This window comes from Molossus molossus, unplaced genomic scaffold (assembly GCF_014108415.1).
Source record: "Molossus molossus isolate mMolMol1 unplaced genomic scaffold, mMolMol1.p scaffold_m16_p_16, whole genome shotgun sequence".
Classification (NCBI taxonomy): domain Eukaryota; kingdom Metazoa; phylum Chordata; class Mammalia; order Chiroptera; family Molossidae; genus Molossus; species Molossus molossus.
Window position 1 is genome coordinate 27,384,418 of NW_023425351.1, and position 19,065 is coordinate 27,403,482.

At 37.4% G+C, this 19,065-nt stretch overlaps 1 protein-coding gene across 2 annotated transcripts in view; it reads left to right on the forward strand.

Annotated features, from left to right (window-relative positions):
* XKR9 (XK related 9) overlaps positions 1 to 18,103 on the forward strand; it is a 30,586-nt gene extending 12,483 nt beyond the window's left edge. Inside the window, exons 3-4 of one of the 2 annotated variants that reach the window (XM_036264174.1) lie at positions 12,938 to 13,158; positions 17,448 to 18,103. In XM_036264174.1, coding sequence (XP_036120067.1) covers positions 12,938 to 13,158; positions 17,448 to 18,088 — 862 coding nt within the window. In that variant the 3' untranslated portion in view covers positions 18,089 to 18,103. Of the gene's footprint in view, positions 1 to 12,937; positions 13,159 to 17,447 lie in introns of those variants that run through there. The other variant, XM_036264175.1, reaches the window with a different exon arrangement.
* Positions 18,104 to 19,065: the final 962 nt, after the last annotated feature.

Genomic DNA, 19,065 nt, shown 5'->3' on the forward strand with positions numbered 1-19,065 from the left:
GCCTGGTGCACATGTGCTGTGGTGCCCTTTTGGTCTCATTGGAGTGAAATCAAGACAGGTCAGAATGCATTGTGGCAATCTTGCAGTTTGGACAGCACCTGTACAGCACTCCCGCCCACATTATCTAGGTCTAAGGAGAATGTAAACAATGGTTCTCACTGGTTTCTCAGATCCCAGAGGGTTTCCCCAGATCCTGGAGAGCTCTGGAAGTTCCCTAGCCTTCGCTATGTAGTCTCAGCCCCCCACCCCCCTCCCACCTTGCTTCTCTCTAGTTTGTTATGCAGGACCTGTTCAATTGCCCCTCAGTTGTCTCTCAGGAGGAATTGCTCTAAATGTGTATGTGTATTCAATCTGTTCCTGGGAGGGGTTGAGTCCTTCTGTAGTGCCATCTTGGACAGTTGTTTATTCATTGTTTTTGTTGGTGGAGGGGGAGACATGTATTGGAACTTTCTACTCCACCATTTTGTTGATGACCTTCTTTGCTTTTGAAGCATACTTTTGTAGGAGTCTACATTTCTCTCAGTAGTTTAAATATATTTCACTCCACTTTCTTCTTCCTTGCATGGTTTCTGAGAAGTAGGATGTGATTTTTACCTTTTCCCCTCTATAGGTGAGATTTCTTTCCCCTCTGGCTTTTTTCAAGATTTTTTATCTAGCTTTGATTTTCTTCAGTTTGAATATGATATGCCTAAGTATAGGGTTTTTTTTTTTTTTGCATTTCTTTTTTGGTGTCCTGTGAACTTTTTGGATATCTGGTTTTGTATCTGACATAATTTAGGGAAATTCTCAGTTGTTATTATTTCAAATATGTCTTCTGTTGCTTTCTCTTTTTCTTTTCCTTCCAGTATTCTTTTCTATTACATGTATGTTATGCCATTTGTAGTTGTCACATAGTCTGTTATTATATTATTTTTTTTGTCTTTGTTCTCTTTACTTTTCAGTTATGCAGGTTTCCATTGAGATAATTTTGTAGCTCAGGGATTCTTTCCTTAGCTGTGCCCAGTCCAATAAATTCATCAATGGTGTTCTTTATTTGTTATAATGTTTTTGATCCCTAGTATTTCCTTTTTATTCTTCCTTAGAATTTCCATCTCTCTGTTTACAGGAACCGCTGAAAGCAGAGAGATGGAAATTCTAAGAAAGAATAAAAAGGAAATACTAGGGATCAAAAACATTATAACAAATAAAGAACACCATTGATGAATTTATTGTCATCTCAAAGGATACAAGATCTTTCTTTCTTACAGCTGCATAGTGTTCCATTGTGTATATGCATCACATTTTTTTTTATCCACTCATTCGTTGATGGACACTTGGGCTGTTTCCAGATCTTAGCAATTGTAAACAGTGCTGCTATGAACATAGGGGTACATATATTCTTTGTGATTGGTGTTTCAGGCTTCTTAGGGTATATTCCTAGAAGTGGGATCACTGGGTCAAATGGCAGTTCAATTTTTAATTTTATGAGGAAACGGCATTCCCACCAGCAGTGTACTAGAGTCCCCTTTTCTCCACACCCTCGCCAGCACTTGTGTGATGATTTGTTGATGGCAGCCATTCTGGCAGGTGTGAGGTGATACCTCATAGTTGTTTTAATTTGCATCTCTCTGATGATTAGTGACAGTGAGCATTTTTTCATATGTCTGTTGGCCATTTATATGTCCTTTTTGGAGAGGTGTCTATTTAGGTCCTCTCCCCATTTTTTAATTGGGTTCTTTGCCTTCCTATTTCTTCTACTAATTACAGCAGTCCTTTTAATATTTCTTGCCATGCTGGTTTGGTGCTAATATATGTCCTCAGCCTTTTTTTTTTTTGTCTGGGAAGCTCTTTATTTCACCTTCTATTTTGAATGATAGCATTGCTGGATAGAGTAGATTGGATTCAGATCCTTGTTTTTCATTACCTTGATTACGTCTTGCCATTCTCTTCTGGCCTGTAGTGTTTCTGTTGAGAAATCAGCTGATAGCCTTATGGGAGTTCCTTTGTAGGTAATCTGTTGCTTATCTCTTGCTGCTTTTAGGATTCTTTCTTTGTCTTTAATTTTTGGTATTTTAGTTATTATGTGTCTTGATGTGGGCCTCTTTGGGTTTTTCTTACTTGGGGCTCTCTATGCTTCTTGTACTTGTATGCCTTTTTTCTTCACCAAGTTAGGGAAGTTTTCTGTCACTATTTCTTCACATATATTCTCTAACCCTTGCTCATTTTCTTCTTCTTCTGGAAGTCCTATGATGCAGATGTTGTTATGTTTCATTATTGTTCCACAGTTCTCTTAGACTGTCTTCCTGTTTTTTAATTGTTTTTTCTTTCTGATTCTCTAATTGGGTGATATTTTCTATCCTGTCTTCTAAATCACTGATCCAATCCTCAGCCTCCTCTACTATGCTGGATATTCCTTCCAATGTGTTCTTTATTTCTGCTGTCATTCTTCATTTCCAATTGGTTGGTTTTCAGTGCTTCTATATTTTTACTCATGCTATTGAGCTTCCTCATTATTATTGCTCTGAACTCTACCTCTGATAACGTGCTTAACTGCATTTCATTTAGCTCATCTTCAGTAGAGTTCTCTTATTCTTTCATTTGGGATTAGAGTCTTTGTTTCACCATTTTGGCTATCTCAATGGGTTTTGGAGACTGCCAAATTTTCCCTGTGGGTGTTGGTGTTCCGCTGATTGTGGCTCCCTCTACTGGGTTTGGATGAGTATGGGAGTACCTGCATTAAACACCACTTTCAAGCCTTACTTTCCTGGGTAGATTTGCAAGCTCAGGAAAGGTTCAGTTATCCTCTGTTTTTTTTGCCTGGAGGCTATTAGTCTCAGTTACTTGGTGAGCCTTGGGTTGTAGCCCTCAATTGAATGAAAAAATCCCTCAGGTGTTCAGGGTAAGAGAATTTCCAAAGGGTGGGGCAGATGCTTGCTGGCTTTTAATGAGCCTCAGTTTGCATTTCTCTGGCCTGGCCGGGTGGTGTTAAATTTCTGAGGGAGAGGCTGTTGCTTCTCCCTAGGGCTCTTTGAGGAATATGGCTACTGTCTTCTGAGGGAGTGATTCAGCAAAAAAACTCCCACTGCTGTCTCAGCTCTCCCAGCTCTCCAAGTTCCAGCGTCTTTTCACACAGTTCCAGTCCAGTCTGCCCTCCATCTGCTGGAGCCCAAGGTGAGTGGCTGTAGCTAATTTAGTGCTCTGTCCGGGCCCTTTGTTCTGTAGAGCCAGTTTGGGATTTTAACCCGGAGGGAGCTGCTTACAGCTAAAACAGCTGCTGTCCGTGGGCTCCCAGCTTGCCTTCTCACACCTCTGCAGTTCTTACCAGGCTTGATTTTGTGTCCTCTTTCTGACTGTGGTTATATGGGTCCTCTCCAGCTGCTTTTCTGTTGTTTTTTTTCCCCAACCAATTTGTTTTTATTTTAGTTGTAATTCTAGTTTGATCCTGGGAGATGGTCTGTGTAGCTACCATTCACTCTGCTGCCATTTTGAAATCTCCAAGACAATTGATTTTTTAAATAACATTTCCTGATACCTTGATGAACTCAATTATTACTTATATTAGTTTTTTTATTGTTTTCCTGGTGTTTTTTATGTTAATCATCATGTCATTTACAAATACGAATAGTTTGATTTTCTCCTTTAAAATACTTATTCCTTTTATTTCTTTATCTTGCTTCATTTCTCTGTTTAGGTCCTTTAGTAAAATGTTGAATAGAAGTGATAAGAGTGACATTTTTAATTTGTTCTGACCTCAGGGGTAAAGAGTTGAATGTTTTGCCATGAAGTTTGGTGTTAGCTGTAGGTTTTTCATAGCTACTCATTATCAAATTAAAGAGATTTACTCCTCTTTTAATATTCTTGAGAATATGTATGGATGTTAAATTTTATCAAATAAGCCCTGGCCAGTTTGGCTTAGCGGTTGGAGTGTCAGCTTGCGGTCCAGAGAGACCCGGGTTCGGTTCCCATTAAGGGTGTGTACCTCGGTTGCAGTTTGTCCCCAGCCCTGGTTGGTTGTATGAGTGGCAGCTACTCAATGTGTCCCTTTCACGTTGATGTTTCTCTCTCTCTCTCTTCCTCTGTCTCCCTCCCACTCTAACTGAACAAAAAATGGAGAAATGTCTTCGGGTGAGGATAAAAAAAAATTTTTATCAAATTTTTCTGTACGTATTGAGATGATCATATGGTTTTTTATGGATTGATTTAATGCTGTTAAACCAACTTAGAATTCCTGGGGTAGACCTTAATTTATTATTATTTTTTTATACATTGCGGAATTCCATTTAAAAATATTTCATTAAGCATTTTTGTGTCCATGCTTATGAGAGATATTGTTTTATAATTTTCTTTCTTTTTTAAATATCTTTTGTAGGTTTTAGATTAGTTTTATGCTAGTCTGATAACAGAAGTTGACAAGTACACCTTCTTTATTTTCTGAAGGAGTTTGTACAAGACTGGTGTTTTTTTCTTTCTTAAATGTTTGAGAAAATGTATTGGATAGTTAATGTCATGTGTAGATTTTTGAAAACAAATTTGAAAAAGAAAAAAAGAAAACAAATTTGATTTCTTTGACAGGTACAGATATATTCAGATTTTCTAATGATCTTGTGTCAGTGTTAGTATATTGTGTTTTTCAGGGATTTTGTCCATTTCATCTAAGTTTCATTTATTGGTATAAAGTTGTTCCTAGTATTCCATTGTTATAGTTTTGATCTTTAGTGATATCACCTTTTCCATTCCAGATGTTGTTATTTTTTGTTCTCTCCCTCTTCTTACTCTTCAGCATCTTTTCATTTGAGGTTTATCTATTTCTTATGTCTTTTTAAAGAACCATATTTTGGCTTTTTAATTTCTCTCTATTGCTTGTCTCTTTCTTATTGCATTTTGTGCTTTTGTCTTTATTATTTCCTTCCTTCTGTGTAATTAGGGCTTACTTTGCTTCCCTTTTTCTAGGTCATTTGTATGGAACTTATATTATTACTATTCACTCTTTTTTTTCTAATAAAAGCATTTAAACTATAAATTTCCTCCAAACCTGTGCATTAACTGTATCTGAAATGTTATATTTGATATGTTGTGTTTTTATTAGTTCAAAATATTTTTAAGCTTTCCTTGTGATTTCTTTTTTACCCAAATGTTAGGCTGTATTTAAATTTTTTTCAGGTATTTTGGTCTTTTGTAGACATTTTAATATTGATTTCTAATTAATTCCATTGTGGTAGATAACATACTCTTAAGATTTCAATTTTGAAATTTATTTAAGCTTGTTTTATTGCCTAACATATGGTCCATCTTTATGATTTTATGTCTACTTGAAACACATGTTCTGCTGCAGTGGCTATTTGCAGTATTTTAGAAATTATATTTAGTAATGTAGTTGCTAGTGTTGTACAGAGATTCTGCATTCTTATTGATGTTTTGCTTAGTGGTTAAGTGTGTTGAGACAACTGGGTAGTTGAAAAAGTTATCTAAATTATAATTGAACCTTCACAGGAAGGTCAGGCTTAGCCCATACCCTAGCACATAATCTTAAAAAGAGTTTAGCCTGTTCTGCGATAAAGGTGAAATTTTCAGAAGTATATTGATAGAAACAAAGAAATATAGGTACTGAGAGAATTTTAAAATGTTGCTGTTTATGTTTTCATTCTTCCACTCTTTGATGTGACATAATATGGACTCTAATTCCTTCTAGCCAGAAGAAAATCCAAAAGGATAAACTCAAAGAATTTTGTTTCCAAAGCAATACTTTTCCGTCTAGTACAAACCACAAGGACAAGAAAATACTTTTTTTTCTGTATGCCATATTGTAGAAATTGACCAGTGAAGTAAGAGGAAGCAATAGCCAGTATAGGAAGCATAAGAACAGTAAAGATTGAAAAATAAAAACACAGTAAAGGTTTCAATTAATTTTAGAGTTGGGATTTAAGACTGCATGTTATAGATTGTACTTCCAGGTAAGATATCAGACGCTTGATTTCAGACGAATCAAGTACAATGAGGAATACCTTTCTAACCATAAATCAAATTTTATAAGCTACAAAAATTATAGATTTGACTATTAAAAATACATGCCAATAAACAAAAGCAAAAATCCCCAACAAACAAAAACAAAAGCAAAGCTAAAAGAAAAACAGCATTTCCCTGCAAACAGGGAAAAATGTTTGCAACTTATAACAAAGGGCTAGTCTTCTAATATTTAAAGAGCTTCTGAAGTAAAAAAGTAAGAGGTCATACTCCAATAGAAAAGTGGGAAAAGAATAAGATAGTTCATAGAAAAGAATATGTGAATGGCTCTTAGGTTCTCTAAAAGATGCTAAACCTCATTCATAACTAAAAAATGCCAATTGAAACTTCATTGAGATATTATTATTCACCTACCAGATTGGCTAAAAGCTAAGTAATAATATACTCGCTTGGTAAGGCATGGGAAAATAGGTACTGGCACACTTTGTTGATGGGAGTGTGGAGGGCACTTTGACCATATTTCAGATGAATATACCTTTAGACCAGAGGTTCTCTTCTGGGAAGCCGTTATACTTGTATACATGTAAGATAACTCATGCAAATAATTTTCTAATTGTAGCATTGTCTGTAATAGCAAAATATTGGAAACAATTGAAATGTCTGTTGATAGAGTTAATGGTATATCTATGTAATGGCAATACTGCATAGCTACTGCAAAGAATAATAAAGTAATTTATGTACTGAAATGGAGAGAGCTCCAAAATGTAATTCTTATGTGAGAAGACAAGGTGTAGACAGCATGTATAATATGCTACAATCTGTGTAAAAAAATGGGGGGTGAAAAGGCATATATATTTATGTTTGTTGCATATGCATAAAGAAACTCTAGAAGGGTACACATGAAACTAGCAACGGTGAGTTCTTATGGTCATGGGGGAGGGTGAAAATTGGGTAGTTGGGTTATAAGAGTGGGATTAATTTTTTCACTGAATAATTTTTAAAATTAAAAAATTTTTAAGTTATATGATTTTTTTTTTCCTATTTAAACAATTATAAAAGAAAAGGGGCCCTGGCCTTTTTGGCTCAGCGGTTAGAGTGTCGGCCTGTGGACCAGAGAGACCTGAGTTTGGTTCCCACTAAGGGCATGTACCTCTGTTGTAGTTTGTCTCTGGCCCCAGTTGGGGTCATGTGGATGGCAACCAGTCGATGTGTCTCTCTCTCACATTGATGTTTTTCTCTCTCCCTCCCTCCCTCTTTCTTTCCTGCTCTATCTGGAGATAAATGAAAAAATGTCCTTGGATGAGGATAAAATAAAAGAAAAGGAAAAATTGAAGTAGTTGGCTATTAGCAAAAATGCAAGGTAGATAAACAAAGACCCTTCTGTGCATTTTCTTAGTGCAGGAAATGGCATAATACTCAGTGAGAAGTAAGTAAAATGAAAACATCATAAAAATGGGCCAAATTATCCAAGGGTTTGACTAGGTTAAGTACAGAAAACTGAAATTTGCTGAATTATGGATTCCTTTCCCTAGAGAGAATAGATAAATTGAGTTTGTGTTGGTAGATGAAAGACAAGGAATATCAACATGAATTATTTATCAGGTGTAAGTGCCTGTTGCCATTAAGTGTGCGGTTACTGCTCAGGGGTCTGTGGAACAGAATGTTCCAGAATATAAATTAGATGACACCTTTACATTTTTATTTTATGTATGATTTGTGATAACATCTCTCTCTTTGCCAAAGGAGACTTTTGCTTTGATCAATATATGATAGGCATTTGGGTTACATATTTAAAATGTGAAAGTTATTTTTTTCTCTTTTAAATACATGGTAAAAAAAAAAGTTCAAATTGTATAAAAGAGAATACAATGGGAAATTAGTTTCCTTCCTCCCACAGATCCCGAGGCCCTTTCCTATAGAGTTTCTTAAATGGGAATTAAATACTTGAACCTTCTTTCCTACCTACTTTTCTATTTAAAACTTTTTAGACAGACATCATCTAGTAATGTTCAGATTTCCTAAGGCGCAATATTTAGGAAGCTCTAGGATCTGGGCCTTTTACCTCAATCTCTAAATATTTGGGGGTTTTCCTAGATGTAGTGTTGATTTCTCATTTAATTTCATTTTGGTCAGAGAATACTTCATATGATTAGTCTTTTTAAATTTAATACTTGTTTTATGGACAGTATATAGTCTAATTTGTTGACTATTCTGTGTATATTTAAAACAAATTTGTAATCTGCCCCTGGTGAGTATATTGCTCTACAAATGTAAATTAGGGCAATTTGGCTGGTAGTGTTATTAAAATATTGTATATTCTTACTGACATTTTTGGAGGGGAGGCGGCCTACTTTTTCTTTCAATTACTTAGAGATGAGTGTTAAAATAATCAACTAAGATTTTAGATTTGTCTTTCTCTCCCTTTACTTTTTGACAAATTTTGCTTCATGTATTGTAAAGCACCATTATGAAATTAAGGAGCAATAGTATAAAATATCTGGGGTTAAGAGGGAGTAGTAGCAAAGGCAAAAGCCTTTATGTTGGGAAAAACAGCAAGATGGGTACACTGGAAGTCTGGGAGAAATTAGATGGATAGGTAGTGTGTGCCGAAGGTAGATCATGGAGGGCCTTATAAGATATGGTAAGGACTTTAGGTTTTATTCTAAGTGATGGAAATCACTGGAACATTTTGAGCAGAGGAGTGACAGCTGAGTTATGTTTAACAGGCTCAGTCTAGATGCTTTGTAGAGAGAAGAATGTGTAGGAATCAGGAGGAGAATCAGAGAGACCAATTTTGAGGTTATTGACATAATTCAGGCAAGAGATGTTGGCTGCCTAAACTAGGTAGATAGCAGTGGAAATAACTGTTTAGATTTGAGTCTATTTGAAGTTAGAACCAAGAGAACCTGCTGAGAAATTTTTATAGGGTATGAGAAAAAGAACAGTGAATGTTAGTGTCATTTATTTATTTTTTAAAACTTCTCTTTATTGTTGAATGTATTATAGATGTCCCCCCCTTTTTTCCCATTGACTCCCTCCTCTCCAATCCCGCCCCTCTCCTGCCTTCCCCACACTGTTGTCTGTGTCCATTGGTTATGCATATATGCATAGAAGTTCTTTGGTTTATCTCATCCCGCCCTCCCTCCTGCCTTTCCTTTGAGGTTCAGTCTAACAACCAATTTGTACTTCTTAATTCCTTCATCTTTTTCACCCATCCCCTCCCACCCCCCAATCAAGCAAGCAACAAAATGTTCTCTGTATCTAGGAGTCTTTCTGTTCTGCTTGCTCATTTTGTTTGTAGATTCAAACATTAGTAGATATGTATTAATTGCCATTTTATTGTTTGCATTTTTGTTCTTCTTCAAGAAGGCCCTTCAACATTTCATATAATACTGCTTTGGTGGTGATGAACTCCTTTAGATTTTTCTTGTCTGGAAAACTTTTTATATGGCCATTGATTCTAAATGAAAGCTTTGCAGGAAAGAGTAATCTTGGTTGTAGGTTGTTGCTTTTCATCACTGAATATCTCTTGCCACTTCTTTCTGGCCTGAAAAGTTTCTTTTGAGAAATCAACTGAGAGTCTAATGGGAGTTCCCTTGTAGGTAACTAATTGCTTTTCTCTTGCTGCTTTTAAGATTCTCTCTTTGTCTTTAACCTTTGGCATTTTGATGATGATGTGTCTTGGTGTGGACCTCTTTGGGTTCGTCTTGTTTGGGACTCAGTGCTTCCTGGACTCATACATCTGTTTCCTTCACCAAGTTAGGGAAGTTTTCTGCCATTATTTTTTCAATTAGGTTTTTAATTTCTTGTTCTCTCTCTTCTCCTTCTGGCACTCCCATAATGTGAATGTTGGCATGCTTGAGGTTGTTCCAGATACTCCTTACACTATCTTTATTTTTTTGGATTCTTTTTTCTTTTTGTTGTTCTGATAGGGTGTTTTTTGCTTCCTTATATTCCAAATCAATGGTTTACTTCTTGGCTTTACCTACTCTACTATTGAATCTGTGTAAATTATTCTTTATTTCATTTAGTGCATCCTTCCTTCTTGACTGGCCCTTTTTTATGTTGTTGATGTTCTCACTAAATTCCTTGGAGTTCTCCTTAAGTTCCTTGAAGTTCTCACTAAGTTCCTTGAGCATCCTTATAACCAGTGTTTTGAACTCTGCTTCTGATTGATTGCTTATCTCCATTTTTGTTTAGTTCTTTTTTTTGAGTTTTGTTCTTTTCTTTCTTTTGGGACATATTTCTTTGTCTCCTCATTTTGGCTGCTTCCCTGGGATTGTTTCTATGTATTAGGAAGAGTTGCTATGTCTCCTGGGCTTCATAGGGTAGCCTATTGTTGTAGTTGTCCTGCAGGATCCAGTGGCACAGCCTCCCTGATCACCCCAGCTGGGCCCTTGAGGTGCACCCCTAGTGTGGATTGTACACACTTCTGCTGTAATTGAGTCTTGATTGCTGTTGGCACATCAGTGGGAGGGATTTACTCAGGCAGATCAGCTACAAGGATTGGCTGTGCCCACTGACCACTGGCCTCTGACTGCCTTGGGGGATCAGCTGTCTAGGGACCTACCACACAAAGCAAGACTTACTTCAGCAGTTTTCTGGTACCCACGGAGTCCACTCATTCAATGTGTCACTTGTGGAGGTGGTTGGGTGGTGGTGTTTCGATGTGGTCTGAAGCTGTCCACTGTGTGTGCTGGCTCTAGGGAAAGGTCAGCCAATGCCTGAGTTCTACCCCGGGCCACCCGGCATAAGCTACAAAGTGATCTGCTGATGGCTGCTTCTTGTGCTGGGCTTGGAGGTGCCCAGGCAAAGCCAAATTGTAAACCAAGGCTGGCTGCTTTTAGTGACCGGTCTGGGGCCACTTAATGAGAGATACAGGGCTCACTGAGACCAGATACTCCTTATTTGAGATTTTAGGAAAATATGAAGCAAGATCCAAGAAAGGCCAACCCTATGGTAAAGCCACTGGAAACAGCTTGGGTGGGCCTGAAAGTTGGGTGGGGCAGGGCCTCAGAGAAATCACCAGGGTGGAGCAAACAGTGTGAGCCAGATTGCTGGAGTCGCAGGTGTGGTGGCTGTCTGCCTGCCCTGTGGGAGGAGGGCTCACCAAAGGAACAACAGCCTCAGCTAACACGTGTATCCAGGAGAAAGCTGCCCCTTCAGTTCTTGCCCTGATGCCTAACAACTCAGTTCTTCACTGTATGTCTCTGGTGCCTTTCAAGCTGCCTCCCACATGCCAGAGCCCAGAGGTTGTGAGTCTGAGTAAGTCCATGAGTGGGTCCCTTAAGAGGAGCTGCCCGGGGCTCCAGCAGCCGCAGCCTCAGCCTCCCTTAGCCTCAGTTCCCACTGATTTTTACAGCCAGAAGTTATGGAGATTCTCTTCCTGGTCCTGGAATCCCGAGCTGAGTACCTGATGTGGGACGGGGACCCCTCACTCCTCAGAGAGGACCTTCACAACCGGGGTGTCTGCCACACGTGGGTATGGGACTAGCCCATCTGTGCCTCCGCCCCTCCTACCAGTCTCGATGTGGCTTCTTCTTTATTTTTTTTTTCTTTATGGATTTTAGAGAGGAAGGGAGAAGGAGAGATAGAGAGAAACATCGATGAGAGAGAATATCGATTGGCTGCCTGCTGCATGCCTCTGACTGAGGATTTGGCCCATGACCTGGACATGTGCCCTGAGTGAGAATTGAACAGGTGATCTCTTGTGCATGGGTTGACGCTCAACCACTGAGCCACACTGGCTGGGCATGTGGCTTCTTATTTAATTTCGTAATTGTAGGACTTTCATTCCTCTTGATTTCAGGCAGTTCTGAATGATGGTTGTTCTGTAGTCTAGTTGTAATTTTGATGTGGTTGTGGGAGGAAGCCAGTACCACATTTACTTATGCCGCCATCTTGACCAGAAGTCATTAGTACCATTTACTAAAATGGGAAACACTGACAGAAGGAGCAGGTTAAAAGAGGATGTACATATATTTACTGCCCTTATTTTATATATGAAGAAACTGAGGTGTAGATAAAGAGTCTGATAAACTTTGGGCTAGAATCCTGGTTGCTTTATTGCTAGACTCAGATTTCTTCTGTGTCTCCATTTTTAAAAATGAATTTTACTTGTATGATAATAACCTATGTTCATTTTAAAATTTTTTTAAAAGAAGAGCCTGAGCAAGGATGTTTTAAGTCTGAGATTTTTTTTTGTATTTTCGAAGATGATAATGGTCAAAGAGACTAGCACCATGCAGATATTGAATACTTATTTGCTGGATTAAATTGAAAGAAGTTTAATCTCATCTTCAAACTTGACATTATCTTAAGGGCATATATCCATCTTGTATTTAAGATAAATTGCATGACCCTGGCTGGTATGGCTCAGTTGGTTGGAGTGTCTCTCCCTTACATCAAAAGATGGCAGGTTTGATTCCTGGTCAGGCAAATACCCAGGTTGTGGGTATTTTTCGTGGTTGGGGTGAGTGTGGGAGGCAACTGATCAATGTTTTCTCACATCAATGTTTCTCTCTTTCTCTTTCTAAAATAGTTTAAGAAAGATAAATTGCATGAATTGAAAATTGTAGTTTGTCTTTCAGAGTAGTGGTTAAGACTATGAATCATAAGATCTTGATTTGGACTCTAGGTCTGCCCCTTACTCTCTGTGTAACTGTCAGTGAATCACCTTACTGGTCTCAGCCTTAATTTTCCCATCTATAAAATGGGAATAATACCTACTCATCTTACATAATTATTGTGAGGATGAAATGAGATCATGTATGTTTAACAGTGCTAGCACAAAATGAAGCATCAAACATGAAATAAAAGTTTATGGAAACTGAATCTCAGTAAAGCCACAATGAGAAGAAATTTGTAGTAGAGAAAGTTTGTGGGGAAAATCTGTACTTAAACATATGCTACTTTTTTTCAAAATTATTGTGTATATTAAACATATATGTTATAAAGTACATATTACAGAAGATGAATGTTTATGCTTACTTTTCAGGTATTGGTTTACCTTGAAAAACGGTTATCGTGTGGCTTTCAAATATAGCAGCAAAACTGATAACTTCCTAGAAGAACAAATTGATCCACATAAAGAAGTTATAGATAGAGTGACTGATCTGAGCATGCTCAGGCTATTTGAGACCTACCTGGAAGGCTGCCCACAACTTGTTCTTCAGCTCTACATCTGTCTGGAACATGGTCAAGGAAATATCAGTCAGTGTAAGTCTTTCTTAAGACCCTTGGTTAGAGGGATGCAATTGAGATCTTACGTTGACTATGTAAGTTTTGGGCAGGTTTTAGAATTTTTAAAATTGTTTTTCTTTATAGAATTATTTAATTTTTAAAAAGAAGTACATGGTTTAAGTATTTTAAGGTATATGTTGTTTCCCTCAGACTTCTTCTCTTTCCTTCCTTTGTCTGCCCAGAAAGGAAACCATAGTCAGTTTTTCAATAATTCTTTCAGAAAAAAAAAATTAAAGCCTATATTAATTGTCTCTTTTTCTGTTTCTTTGTGTCTCTCTCTCCCTCTCTCTTCCTCCCCCCTCTTTTATAGAAATGGTAACATAAAATAAAAACTGTCTTTGTTTTTTGCATTTAACAGTATATCTTGGATATCAATCCATGTCAGTACAGAAAAAGCTCCCTCATTCATTTTCATTATCTGCATAGTATTACAAATTATGGATGTATCATGATTTATTTTTATTTAAAAAAATACGTTTTTATTGATTTATTTTTAGAGAGAGAGAAAGAGAGAAACGTTGATGTGAGAGTGACAGAAAAACATGGAGTGGCTGCCTCCTGCCCACCTCTTTGATCCCTTAATACTGGGGATCGAGCCTGCAATGTGGGCATGTGCCCTGACTGGAAATCGATCCAGGACCTCTCAGTCCATGGGACAACACTCTATCCACTGAGCACACTGGCTGGGCTACCATGATTTCTTTAAAAAGCCCCTGTTTATGTTAATTTAGGTTGTTAATATATATATTTTTCCTATTCTCATCTGAGGACATTTTTCCATTTTTCGCTCAGATAGAATGGGAGGGAGAAAGAGAGAGAGAAACATTGACGTGAAAGGGACACATCGAGTGGTTGCACCCGCACGACCCAACCAATGCCAGGGACAAACTGCAACCGAGGCACGTGCCCTTAGCGGGAACCGAACCCGGGTCTCTCTGGACTGCAGGCCGCTGCTGTAATTGCGGAGCCAAACCGGCCAGGGCTAGGTTGTTAATATTTTACTATTGCAATAAATGCTGCTGTGAATAATCTTATATATGCATGAAGTATATCCATAGGGTAAATTTCCAGAATTGGAATCATTAGATAAATTATGAATGCTACAGAATTCGCAAAAGTTGGCCAGTATGTTGCTCTATTATGGCATATTTCCTTGTTAGGGTAAAATATTAAATTTTAAAAGACAGCTTGATATTTCCATTAAAAAACTTTTAATAGGTGTTTAATTTGAGATGTTATAAAAAACTAATGACTAAGGTTGCATGAAGACTTGGATTCACCTCAGAGGACCAGATTGTCATCTTTCCTGGAGTTTTTTCTATGCTAGACTCACCTGTGAGATCAATTCATTCTCCTAAATAGTCTTTTTCTTCCCAATTTCCCATAAACCTCAAGATTGTAGCCCCCTCTAATATTATTATTTTTACCTTAGTTGTTAATAAGACACTGAAATGAACCTACTGTGTATGAGACCTCTTTTTCCTTGTAATGCAAATAATTTGTGTTTTGGGACTTAGATGTTCTGTGTCATATAGTTACTGAAACTAGAAGTTCAACCTATAGAGTTTATAGCCTATTTTATGGTAGATCTGCTGATGATTCCAAGTAGTACATAGCATTCAGATCAGCTATGGGATCCAGTAACCTTATCTTCATATTATGGTTCTATCTCATTCTCAGTTTCTCCTTGAAGTAAGAAGTTGAGGTATTAGTTAAAAATAGAAAAAAAAAAAAAATGAGAGTCTAATTGTTTAACAATAGAAGAATTGGTAAATAAGTTATTGTATTGTTACAATAAAAAATTATGTAGCTACTGGAAATAGTGATAACTTTTAATAACACAGGAAAGTAATTCTAAAATAAAATTTAGGCAAAAAGCAGTTTATAAAATTTTCTATCAGCATACTTTTAAGGATACAAAAACTTATTATATAGAACAACATCAGGAAGAAAATATGAAAAGTGTTAACTGTGGCTGCTTATGAGCAGTGGGATTATGAATGAATTTATTTAATCTTTACACTTTTCTGAATTTCCAAACATTCTATAGTAATTATGTATTGTTTTGACAATCAAGAAGAAAAACTTAGAATGTTAAAAAAATCAGGTTACTTGTAGAAGTACTTCAGAAAACTGAACATATTCTTATATCTTTGCTCCTTCTTGAAATCACACTAATAAGGAGTGTAAAGGAGTAAAAATAATATAAACCCACAAGAACAAAGAGAATGCAAAATAGAATAGCAGATTAGAAATATCAACCAATATTTAGATTATGGAAAATTTAGGTTATTTGAATCAGCTCTCCACTGAAAGGCAAAATTACTTGAAACTAGTCTCCCTCTGAAAGTATCTGAAACTGTTGGATAAATATTTTCAAAAGCCTGCATAACAGTTTGATGCAACAGGCTAAATATGCATGAAAGTAGAACCCAGTAGGGTTAAGTAGGAGCTTGAAGGTATTTATACCCTGAGGGTTTTTACCGAATATTATAAACAGCAGATACAGTTTTTTTTTTTTTTTTTAATCCTCACCTGAGCCCAGCCAGCATGGCTCAGTGGATTGAGCCTCATCCCCTGGACTGAGAGGTCCTGGTTCAATTCCCGGTCAGGGCACATGACCAGGTTGCCTGCTTGAACCCCAGTAAGGGGTGTGCAGGAGGCAGCTGGGCAATGTTTCTCTCTCACATCAATGTTTCTATCTCTCTCTCCCTTCCTCGCTCTCTAAAAAATCAATAAAAACATATTAAAAAAAATCCTCACCCGAGGACATGCTTAAAGAGAGGAAGGGAGAGAGAGAAAGAGAAAAATATAGACCTGTTCTTTTCCAGGGATCAAGCACACAGTCTAGGTATGTGCCCTGACCAGGAATCAAACTGGCTACCTTTTGGTTCACAGAACAACACTCAACCAACTGAGCCACTCCAGCTTGGCAGCAAATTCAGTTTTGATGGCTTCCTAGGGTGTGGAGGACTGAAAACAAAACTCAGGGTCCTCACAAGAGAGGGATGTCTGGTAGAAAAGTCTAATCCATAAAGTTGGATTAATTACCTCCTAATGGCCCTATCACAAAATATAGTCACATTGGTAAACATGGGTATGATCTAGATACTGTCTTATAAAAGTCCAGTTTTGACAGTGGTGCTATGACATGCCTTTCTAAAGTAGTAATGAGATTACTCTTCTGTTATTTGTTGGGGGAAAAATAGGGTTAAGATGTCAAACCTATTGAAATTTGTTAGCTTTCTTTAGAACATATTCATTTGATCCATCATCTTAAAGATGTGGGAAATTGAGCTTGTTGATACTCAGCTCATACTTATATTAAATTTCCCTCCCTCCCTCCCTCCCTTCTCCTTCCTTCCCCCTCCCCCCCTCCCCCCTCCCTCCCTCCCTCCCTCCCTCCCTCCCTCCCTCCCTCCCTTCCTCCTCCCTTCCTTCCTTCCTTCCTTCCTTCCTTCCTTCCTTCCTTCCTTCCTTCCTTCCTTCCTTCCCACTTTTTTCCCTCATGATGCTGTCTCTTAGTGAATTAGATATATGCCCAGATATATATAGGGTCAAAGTTAAAGACTGGAATAGCTAGGATTATAATTGTAGTGTCTTAGAGAATTTCCATAGAACAGTATGTAGTTTTCACTCTACCAGTTGCTCAATAAAATGTGTCCAAAATTTGCACAGTTTATTCAGTATCTTGTAAAGCAGTCTAATGCAGTGGTAAAGTATACCAACTTTGGAATCAGGTAGCTTTAGATTAAAATCTCAACTGTCTGCAACTTGCTAGCTGTATGACTTGGGTCAAGTAATATATATTCTTTTTTTTTTTTTTATCCTCACTCGAGGACATTTTTCCATTTTTTATTCAGATAGAGCGGGAGGGAGAGAGAGAGAGAAACATCGATGTGAAGGGACACATCGAGTGGCTGCCGCCCGCATGACCAACCAGGGCCGGGGACAAACTGCAACCGAGGTACATGCCCTTAGCGGGAACCGAACCTGGGTCTCTCTGTACTGCAGGCCGACGCTCCAACCACTGAGCCAAACCGGCCAGGGCAAGTAATATATATTCTTAAAGCATTAATCCTGCATATGTAATGGGAATATTCATATGTATCTCAAAGGATTAGCTGAGATGAGTATATCAAGTGCCTGACATGTGTTTGTGGGTATGTGTAAATACAGATAAAGCATGTATGGCATATGGTAATTTAATATTGCTATTATTATTCCTATAACAATATACCTTTTTAAATTTTTTTGTTTTGTAGATGCAGCCATCATGGTCTCTTGCTGTGCTATTTCTTGGTCGACTGTTGATTATCAAATAGCTTTAAGAAAATCCTTGCCTGATAAAAATACCCTTATTGGTCCCTGTCCCAAAACCACATATTTCTTTTACAAGTTTTTTACATTATTATCTTGGATGCTGAGTGTTGTTCTTCTTTTATTCTTAAATGTTAACATTGCTTTATGTCTGTTGCTATTTCTTTGGTTTTTAGGTATATTGTGGGCATTTAAAAAGCAAACTCAGTTTTGTGCTTCCATAAGTATGGAGTTCTTATACAGGATTGTTGTTGGATTCATTCTTATTTTTACATTTTTTAATATTAAGGGACAGAATACCAAATGTCCAATGTCTTGTTATTATATTGTAAGGGTACTGGCCACATTGGGGACATTGATTGTGTTGTGGGTTTGCCCACTTTCTATTTTTAATCCAGACTATTTTATACCTATCAGTATTACTATAGCTCTTACTCTTCTCCTTGGAATTATTTTTCTTATTGTTTATTATGGGACTTATCACCCAAACAGAAGTGAAGACAGAAGTGAAGAAACAAAACCTGATGAAATTGATGGAAACACAGTGCAAATAGATTGTAGAATGAAGCATTTCCTAATGGAATAAGCTATTTGCTTTTGAGGCACACACATATATATATGTCTGTTTGTATTGCTTCTTGATCTTGCTTTCTTTAATTTGAGATAGATTCTGGTACATTATTTATGAATGTGAGACTGAGTATATTAATATTTTTATTATTTAAATAAATTTCTCATTTGAGTTTGAAGATCTTAAGAACTTAGATGTATTTGCCTGTTGTTTGGCAGAGTAGCCATTTTGCGCCAGAATGGGAAGAAATGGCCTGGTTCCCATAATTAGAAGGCTGGAATTGAGCTTCCCTCCAACTTTCCCCTCATTTTTCCTGAACTAAGACTGATGTACCTATTGTGAACTGCAAAAGAAAGAAGAGAGCAGAACACTTGTTCTTCTTGCCTCTATTTTCTTGATTCTGTGCATATATTGAGTTGGGGACAGATTGAGTTGAGGAAAAGGAAAAGGAGGGGAAGAGGAAGAAACAAAACATAAAATTTACCATCTTAACCATTTTTTAGTGTATAGTTCAGCAGTGTTAACTATATTTACCTTGTTGTACATCTCTGTAACTTTTTTGTTGTTGTTAATCCTTACCTGAGGACATTTTCCCATTGGTTTTTAGATAGAGTGGAAGGGAGGGAGGGAGGGAGAGAGAAAAACATTGATGCGAGAGAGACACATTGATTGGTTGCCTCCTGCATGACATCCACCAGGCAGGGGACTGAACCTGCAACCCAGGTATATCCCCTCAACTGGAAATAGAACCCAAAACCCTTCTGTCTGTGGGCCGATGCTCTAACTGCTGAGCCAAACCAGCCAGTATGCTTTCTGTAACTTTTTCATCTTACAAAACAGGCTCTGTTTCCACTGAACAACAACTTCCCATTTCCCTCTCTTTCCAGCCACTGGCAATTGCAATTCTATTTTCTGCTTTTATGAATTTGACTACTTTAGATTCCACATGTAAGTGGAATCATAATGGTATTTGTTTTTTTGTGACTGGTTTT